Source organism: Lolium rigidum, chromosome 7, assembly GCF_022539505.1.
Source record: "Lolium rigidum isolate FL_2022 chromosome 7, APGP_CSIRO_Lrig_0.1, whole genome shotgun sequence".
Taxonomy (NCBI): domain Eukaryota; kingdom Viridiplantae; phylum Streptophyta; class Magnoliopsida; order Poales; family Poaceae; genus Lolium; species Lolium rigidum.
The window spans coordinates 13,226,240-13,235,995 of NC_061514.1; the positions used below are offsets into that span (position 1 = coordinate 13,226,240).

General features: G+C 45.2%; 1 protein-coding gene across 1 annotated transcript; it reads left to right on the forward strand.

Annotated features, from left to right (window-relative positions):
• The first annotated feature begins 8,516 nt into the window (after positions 1 to 8,516).
• Positions 8,517 to 9,257, forward strand: LOC124670916 (heavy metal-associated isoprenylated plant protein 39-like). Its single transcript, XM_047207376.1, has 3 exons — positions 8,517 to 8,522; positions 8,640 to 8,715; positions 8,902 to 9,257. Exons 1-3 carry the CDS (start codon positions 8,517 to 8,519, stop codon positions 9,255 to 9,257), a joined length of 438 nt encoding a protein of 145 aa, XP_047063332.1.
• The last annotated feature ends 499 nt before the right edge of the window (positions 9,258 to 9,756 follow it).

The window sequence follows — 9,756 nt, forward strand, 5'->3', positions numbered from 1 at the left end:
TCAAGGTGTTTTGAAGTCCAAAGGCATTAATGGACTTATTTTTGTTATTGAAAAATATATGTGTGATTTAAATGATTATTTAAATCCTCAAATTAAGACTTATTCTTAATTGTTTTCAAAAATTCTCTTTGATATTTTATTTAGATAGAGAATTTTATGCTGATACATTTTCATATTTTTATTTATTTTTTTGGAGTTATATTTTATTTTATAAAATTCTTGGAAATTCTTGTTTAAATGGGTATTTTGGAAAATGCCCAAAATACCCCTCGGCCCCACTTGTCAGGAGACCGAGCTGGTTAGGTTGGACCAGCCCGGTGGGCTCGGTCCAGCCGACCCAGTCGTTTCGTCGTCCTCTACCCCGTAACCCTAATCCCCTTTCGGGCTCCCGCGACACCTGAATCGCCTCCGCCGTCGTCGCTCTGCTCCGGCCGCCTCCGGCCATCATCGGCGACGATCCGATGTGGATCTGGACCGCCTCTCGACGGCGGACCTGGTGGTCCGCGTCGATTTGACGCTCGCGTCCACCTCGACTCTTCCCCCGACGCATCTGCGCCTCGGCCGCACGGATCCGCGAAGATCCGCCGTTCGTCGGCGTCCCTGGCGCTGCGGTGCGGCCGTGTGCCACGCCGTGGTCGCTGGTAGCTGCGGCGCTGCTGTGGCTTGGCTTGGCCTGGCGCTGCCGTGCCCCCGGCGTGTGCCGCCGTGGCCGCCATGGCCGCGCCCTGCTCTTCCTTTCCCTGGTGAGTACCCGTAGCTTCCTTCTTTCCCTCTCTGCTCTGCTTCCTTTTCTCCTCATCTACGTTGTCTTGCTCAGCTACTGGCTGCATCTCCATGTTGAGATGCTTGCCGTGACCATGCGCTATCTCTCTGTGTTGTTCTTGCTCCATTGCTCACTGTGGCGATTCATGGATTAGTGCTTATGAGCATGCTGTGGTGCCCTGTGTAATTTAATAGCTCCTACTGTTGCTCGATGCTTTGCTGTGCTTAGCTTACTGCTGTGCTTGGCTTACTGCTGTGTTTAATCTTGTCCCTGGCTTGATGGTGGTGGTAATTATTGTATATTTAACAAGTGCCAGTGCCTCTGAGCTAGTTCCTTTAGTTCATATTCATTATTATGCTCCATTGAGCTATACTGTTGGCTTAGCAGTGTGATTTAGTGATGGATTTACATGTGCTGTTCTTGTATATTGTGATCCTTTGGTTCATCAAGCCTTTGATGTGCTTCGGATACAATTATAAAGCCTGATGCCTTTATACGGGATGCAATTGTTCGGTTATTTAATTATCTGTTCATGTGTTAATTACTTGGAATGAGTTCTAGCATGCGGTAGCATGCTCTAGCAAGCTTTCGGTGATCATGTGATCACCGGTTACTTGTAAAAGCTGCTCCTTAGTGTATGTGGCTCACTTGTTGCTCACTCTGTCTTGTGTGTGTATCATACGGACTTAACCTAGTGGGTATTGCTTGTTGGCTTATGCAAGCTAGCTTTGCTTGCTACTGATCCATTGGATCACTTGCAAAGCCACTGTTGCTTTTATTGATTTGTTTTGTTCACTTATACGTATGTTGCCTGAATTTTCTTGAAGTGGATAAGTGATGTGAGCTGCTTGTGCGGTTGTGATCATCTAATTAATTGTGACGGGGCTAGATGGATGCCAACTCTCGGTTGTGTACCCTAGCCCTTTACTTGAATCCAAATGGATAGTGAGGTATAGGTTCTTGTCTTGGCTTAGGGTTGAGGTGGCCACTGGCAGCACTGTGTTCTTGTCCTGGTTGCTCCCCTATCTGTGGTTTGCCATGATTTGTGTTGGCTGGCTGGAATGGATTAATTGTTCACTGGCTTGGTCCAATCTTGGACTTCCAGTGACCTTTTGGTGTTGACAAAATATATAGACACATGATAGTCTATCATGTCTGATGGCTTAGCTAGCTATGGGTTGTCAAGTGAGATTGGTAGCTAGCCAGACTTTGAATCCATGTTGGATTTCTCTGGTTATGTCCCAGTGTGGACATAACCAGTGTTCCCTGGATGATTTCTACTGGCTGTTTTCTCTGTTTGCTTCAACCAAATGACTGGATAGCCAAATGATGATACAATCTGGGTTTCCTACCCTTACGTGCTCTGTGATGCATAGCATGCTTATATATGAGCAAAACTTGGTTTTGCTCGGGTTGATTTGGTTTATACCTCACTCCGGCTCCTAGAATGAGTTGTTGGTGTAGAGGATTGCTTACGGTGGTTTTGATTTGCCTGCCCTTCTCCTCCTTGCAAGCTTGTGAATCTTGGTTTGGTTCGGTGGTGATGCGAGACGGGTTGAACGGCTCTGGCTGTTCTTCCTGTTCTTGGTGTTCTTACTCTTTGGAGATCTTGCCGATGAAATGGCTAGGGTTCCCTTGTTGAAGAGGTTTATATATGGCTGGCCTCTTCTCCCCTGGTCGACGGCTTGGTGCGGTTCAGCTTGTGACTCACTGCTTGGTGTGTGTTTGTCTTTGTGATGCATGCACACCCCATGCCTTGGTGTTGAGCATGCACACATGTCTTGTGAGCTGCTTGTGTGTGTGTGTAGCCTGGTGTGGTGTACCGGGACTTGGAGATGGATCAGCTCGGCGAGATCCATGTGCATATCCTCTCCAATTCAATTTCTTTGTGAATGCGCAAGTGGCTATGCCACTTGGCATTACACTGATTTTCTTTCTTTGTGTTTATGTGCGGGGATCAAGAATGGATCAAAATGGACTTGGAGTTCATCATATACAAGATCAAATGAAGATGATCTTGTAGAATTTAGTTTAGGCTCATTAAATTGTAATTTTTCTTTATTTTCCTTTCTTCTATTACGCCCATTTATGTAATGTATTGTATTATTCTTTTATTTCACTTATGGATATTGTAATGACATTGTAATTTGTGTGATGATCAATAAAGCTCAAAGTTTTCTCTAATGAGCTTTACTTTAATATGATTGTTCATCTTATTTATTATTGATCATTTACTTAATGAATTTCCTCAATTGAATTATTTAAAGTAATTATTTAATGTTTGAATTTGAAATTCAAATTCAACCTTGGTTTGAATTCAACCATGTCATAACATTTAGAATTCAATCATGTAAACTCTCCCCTCTCTTCTCAAAACCCTAAACTAGTGAAGTGAGAAACAAGTTTGTCGCACTCTCAAAACCCTAACCCTGTAAGGTGTCGAGAGAGAAACTTGTCCCCCTTCGATGCAGTTTTTGTTTAAAGCGCGAAATTTCCCCAGAATTTACTATGCAATGCACATCCCTTTCTAAAATCTACCCCTCGATCGTCTCTAAACCTGGGACATTACATGAAGTCACACAACTTAGTATTTTCAGGAGTGGCCATTTTAGCAGTAGTAAATAAAGCAAACTAGATAAAGTAAATGCAAGTAAACTAATTTTTTTTTGTGTTTTTGATATAGCAAACAAGATAGTAAATAAAGTAAAGCTAGCAACTAATTTTTTTGTGTTTTGATATAATGCAGCAAACAAAGTAGTAAATAAAATAAAGCAAGACAAAAACAAAGTAAAGAGGTTGGGAAGTGGAGACTCCCCTTGCAGCGTGTCTTGATCTCCCCGGCAACGGCGCCAGAAATTTGCTTGATGCGTGTAGTTGACACGTTCGTTGGGAACCCCAAGAGGAAGGTGTGATGCGCACAGCGGCAAGTTTACCTCGATAAGAAACCAAGGTTTAATCGAACCAGTAGGAGTCAAGAAGCACGTTGAAGGTTGATGGCGGCGGGATGTAGTGCGGCGCAACACCGGAGATTCCGGCGCCAACGTGGAACCTGCACAACACAACCAAAGTACTTTGCCCCAACGAAACGAGTGAGGTTGTCAATCTCACCGACTTGCTGTAACAAAGGATTAACCGTATTGTGTGGAAGATGATTGTTTGCAGAAAACAGTAAAACAAGTATTGCGATAGATTGTATGCGATGTAAAGAATAGGACCGGGGTCCACGAGTTCACTAGAGGTGTCTCTCCCATAAGATAAAAGCATGTTGGGTGAACAAATTACGGTCGGGCAATTGACAAATAGAGAGGCATAACAATGCACATACATGACATGATAAATATAGTGAGATTTAATTGGGCATTACGACAAAGTACATAGACCGCTATCCGGCATGCATCTATGCCTAAAAGTCCACCTTCGGGTTATCATCCGAACCCCTTCCAGTATTAAGTTGCAAAACAACAGACAATTGCATTAAGTATGGTGCGTAATGTAATCAATAACTACATCCTTAGACATAGCATCAATGTTTTATCCCTAGTGGCAACAACACATCCACAACCTTAGAACTTTCTGTCACTGTCCCAGATTCAATGGAGGCATGAACCCACTATCGAGCATAAATACTCCCTCTTGGAGTTAAGAGCAAAAAACTTGGCCAGAGCCTCTACTAATAACGGAGAGCATGCAAGATCATAAACAACACATAGGTAATAACTTGATAATTAACATAACATAGTATTCTCTATCCATCGGATCCCGACAAACACAACATATAGTATTACGGATAGATGATCTTGATCATGTTAGGCAGCTCACAAGATCCAACAATGAAGCACAACGAGGAGAAGACAACCATCTAGCTACGCTATGGACCCATAGTCCGAGGGTGAACTACTCACTCGATCACTCCGGAGGCGACCATGGCGGTGAAGAGTCCTCCGGGAGATGAATCCCCTCTCCGGCGGGGTGCCGGAGGAGATCTCCAGAATCCCCCGAGATGGGATTGGCGGCGGCGTCTCGGTAAGGTTTCCGTATCGTGGCTCTCGGTGCTTGGGGGTTTCGCGACGGAGGCTATTTGTAGGCGGAAGGGCGAGGTAAAGAGGCGGCACGAGGGGCCCACACCATAGGTCGGCGCGGCCGGGGCACGGGCCGCGCCGCCTGGTGTGTCGCCACCTCGTGGTCCCACTTCGACTCTCCTTCGGTCTTCGGAAGCTTCGTGGCAAAATAGGACCCCGGGCGTTGATTTCGTCCAATTCCGAGAATCTTTCGTTACTAGGATTTACGAAACCAAAACAGCAGAAAACTGACAACTGGCTCTTCGGCATCTCGTTAATAGGTTAGTTCTAGAAAATGCACGAATATGACATAAAGTGTGCATAAAACATGTAGATATCATCAATAATGTGGCATGGAACGTAAGAAATTATCGATACGTCGGAGACGTATCAGCTGCCTATCATGATCAAGATCATCTTATTGTAATGCTACATGTTGTGTTTGTTGGGATCTGATGAATATGTAATACTATGTCAAGTTGATTATCGATCTATCATATATGTGTTGTTTATGATCTTGCATGCTCTCCGTTGCTAGTAGAGGCTGCGGCCAAGTTGATACTTGTAACTCCAAGAGGGAGTATTTATGCTCGATAGTGGGTTCATGCCTCCATTGAATGCGGGACGATGACGAGTAAAGTTCTAAGGTTGTGAATGTGCTTGTTGCCACTAGGGATAAAACATCAATGCTTTGTCTAAGGATATTTGTATTGTTTACATTACGCACGATACTTAATGCAATTGTCCGTTGTTTGCAACTTAATACTTGGAAGGGTGCGGATGCTAACCCGAAGGTGGACTTTTTAGGCATAGATGCATGCTGGATGACGGTCTATGTTCTTTATCGTAATGCCCTAAGTAAATCTCATAGTAGTCATCATGATATGTATGTGCATTGTTATGCCCTCTCTATTTGTCAATTTCTCAACTGTAATTTGTTCACCCAACATGCTATTTATCTTATTGGAGAGACACCACTAGTGAACTGTGGACCCCGGTCCATTCTTTTACATCTGAAATACAACCTACTGCAATCATTGTTCTCTGTTGTTCTTTGCAAACAAACATCATTCTTCACACCATACGTTTAATCCTTTGTTTACGAGCAAGCCGGTGAGATTGACAACCTCACTTGTTAAGTTGGGGCAAAGTATTTTGATTGTGTTGTGCAGGTTCCACGTTGGCGCCGGAATCCCTGGTGTTGCGTCGCACTACACTCCTTCACCAACAACCTTCACGTGGCCTTCATCTCCTACTGGTTCGATAACCTTGGTTTCTTACTGAGGGAAACTTGCTGCTGTATGCATCACACCTTCCTCTTGGGGTTCCCAACGGACGTGTGCTTCACGCGCTATCAACCGGCAGTAATTCCTGGGCCTGGCCCGGATCGGCCGAGCCCAGGCCAGGATTTATCTCCGGCGCATTTTTTTGGCAGGTGCGCCGACAGTAGTCCTTCATCACCGGCGCAGCGACACTTGGGTGCGCCGGCACCAATTTCCACCGGCGCAGGATCTTGCTGGTGCGCCCGCAGTACAAATTCCACCTATAGGCGTTTTTCTAGTAGTGTTTTTGGTGCCGTCGTTTGGGATGAATGGAGATGAAACTAGACATGTTTGGTACCATCTATGCAAGAGTAAGGTCACAACATATATGACGCTCATTCCATGACGATTCAGTCAAAAACGTCACAGTTTGTGAAAAATGACTATTCTCTGGCGTTTTTTAACTGTATCGTCATAGAATGAGCGTCATAAAATGTCACATATATTGTGACCTTACTCTTGCATGGATGGTACCAAACATGTGTAGTTTCATCTCCATCAATATTTGGCTACAGGCAAACAAACAAAAGAATCTTTTTGACCCATACCATGCATCCCGAGCTTCCAAACAACAGTTAACTTTTGACCCGTGGCTCGTTCCAGACGTGCAAATGACCTCGCATCATTGTGCCAATAAGCTCCAAATCAGGTCCAGGCTACCAAACAGACCCTGGGAACGACATCGATCTTATCCACAAGCATTCGGCGCTAGAGGCTGGAGCAAAAACGACCTACCCAAAAAGGACTAACCCCAAATCTACTTTTTCTCAAACAAAAAATCTCGAAATCTATTTTAAACCATGACGGCATCTCTAGCGGCTGACCTATTTAAATATTTCCATTTTAATTTGTTTAGATCGAGCCACAAATAAATGTATGCATGTTGTTAGGATTTTTTTTTGAGATGCGTTGTTAGATATTTGTTACGCATAAAGTGTAGAAGTCTCTATAGTATATTTGCATATAAGAACATAGACATGAATACACACACATATGCTCTGTATATTGTGTATCAGCATACGTATGTAGGTAAATGTATTATTTATTTATTTTTATTATTATTTGCTCGACTAGAGGGAGCTAGATTCATTACAGTGCCCCCGAACAGAAGTGTGAAAACAAAAACATTTTCAAACAAAAACATTTTCATTATGGCAACCGAACTTAGAACCGGTGTATTAGAATGGCAGACGACTAAATTTTGTAAACGTGGACCTTCACATTAATTAAGAACACAACACCTTATATTGTTGTTAAACAAAAGACAAAAACATATTCAGGATTATATGTTAAAGATTGCATTGTTAAAAATTCTAGGTAATCTTATGGCCCTATGAAAAAGTCAAAATATTTCATATAAATTATTACAATTTGAAGGTTTTCTTGAAACGCCATTGAACCGAATGCCTCACCGGATTGGGCATGGCCTACTGTCAGACCAAAGTTTGTTGTTGAGAAAGAAACAGTTTGGTTAAACTGAACGAGAGACGGCCTTCTTGTATAAAGTAATTTCACCTTCTAATGAATATTATTTTTATGAAGACAGTTTGTACTGTTTTAATTAATGAAAATAAATTTTGAGATTACATGATTTTCTTTTTTCAAGACATGGACATTCTATAGAAACTACTATTAAGCAAGGACCGTTGACGCATGTATCACCAGAAGGAATTCTGTTCAAAATTATATTTCTCCTTTTCTCCGTTGAAGGACATATGTGCGACGATCTGGAAGAGCTGAAGCGTTATGTAGCTGACTCTACTGGACGATGGAAGGCAGCTCTACATACTACATTGAGATTACGTCGTACTATACCTTTTTGGTGGCGATCCTTGCGTCGCAGCAAGGTAGCTAGTAATTGGTGCGTGTGTCAAACTGTCAACTGTCAAGGGATGTGATTAACCTGGCACGTTCAAGGCATACGTTGCACATGAGAGTTTCCGGTCCAAAAGAAGCTCTGAAGAGTCTTCTTTTTTGCGGAGTAGCTCTGAAGAGTCTTGCCACTAACGAAGTCAAGCTAAATCTGGAAAGCGTTCCTCATTTAGTTAGCCACCACTAACGATGTGCGCGATCGAAGCTTCGCGGTGGCTTCCTTGACCCCGACGTAAACCCCGGCCCAGCCGAGAGTCGCCGATTTGTGGTCTGGTCCAGCCTATAAACCCAGTGGCCCGGTCACTCCCTTGCCGCCCACACCACACCACCACCACTCTTCCTTTGATCATAGCCAGATAGTACACAGCACACGCCACCCGCAGTTCTTCCATTTCGCTCGCACCCTTGCATACTTTCGTCCTGTCCGTCGAGAGCTCGCACCCTCCATCGCTCCGCCCGAAGTAGTTCGCCGCCGTTGAAGGATCGTTCCCGGTCGGCCTGATGAAGGTGAGTGCTTGCAGCCGACTGAACTGCGAATTCTTGTCTGATTTTAACTGCTTTTGGTTGCTGGTCTTGGTCTGGTTGCTTATTTCATGATTTGGTTTTGTTAATGGCCGAGTGCAGAAGGTTGTGCTGAAGCTGGACCTGCACGACGACAGGCAGAAGCAGAAGGCGCTCAAGGTCGTCTCCGGCCTCCAAGGTGTGCTAACTCCCCTGCTTCTTGTTATCCATCTTCTGTTCGCTGTTGTTGCTCTGCTTCGCCATAATCATGGAGGTGGAGGAACTAGTGGCAAGGATGTTAACCCGCTGATCCATATCTGAATTCGAATATTCAAAGAGAAACACTGAATTTGACTTCTGACGAAATCGTAACTTGGTGCTTCAGGTATCGACCAGATCGCCGTGGATATGAAGGACCAAAAGATGACGGTCATCGGCACCGTCGACCCCATCGACCTCATGGCCAAGCTGCGCCGAAAGCTCTTCCCCACGGCGCAGATCGTCTCCGTCGGCCCCGCCAAGGAGGAGACGAAGGACGACAAGAAGGGCGGCGATAAAAAGGACGCTGCTGGCGGAGGGGACAAGAAAGACGGCGGCGGGGAGAAGAAGGACGCCGCCGGCGCCGACAAGAAGCAGCAGGGCGTGCCGGTGTACCCGCACCACTGGTACCCGCCGCCGCCGCAGCCGCGCTACGCCGTCCACAGCGTCGAGGACGACCCCAACTCCTGCGTCATCTGCTGATCCAAGCGAGCCCGCCCAGGAGATTCCCTTTGTACATTTTTGCATCTGGCCAGTATGCCTGCCGGTCGATCGGGACCTGCTCTGCTCCGTGGTGCCGCTTACGGTGGTTGGTGGTTGCTGTACTCGTCAGCCTACCTGCTGCGGTGATCGACGGCGTGCGCTATAATATGTGGCCGTGTAATTAACTAAAGGATTGCAGATGTGCTCGTCCGGTAGCTACTGTTTGGCTCTTTTTGGTAGAGATGCAGTACATCTGCCGATCAGTTTGTAATGTGCACATACACAACCACAGCACGAAGAACAATAAAGAATTCCACAATTTAAGTTTCGGAAGATATATATACTAGACTCGTACCCCTTCGCCTGAGAGAATGCTTATGACCCGTCGGTGATCTGCCTTGCTGATGTGGCCTTCGGCTGTGGAGGCCGGGTAGATCTCGGCTCCCGTCGACGGGAGGGTTTTAGGGTTTTGGTTTGGTGGGCGGCGCTTAGGTGGCTG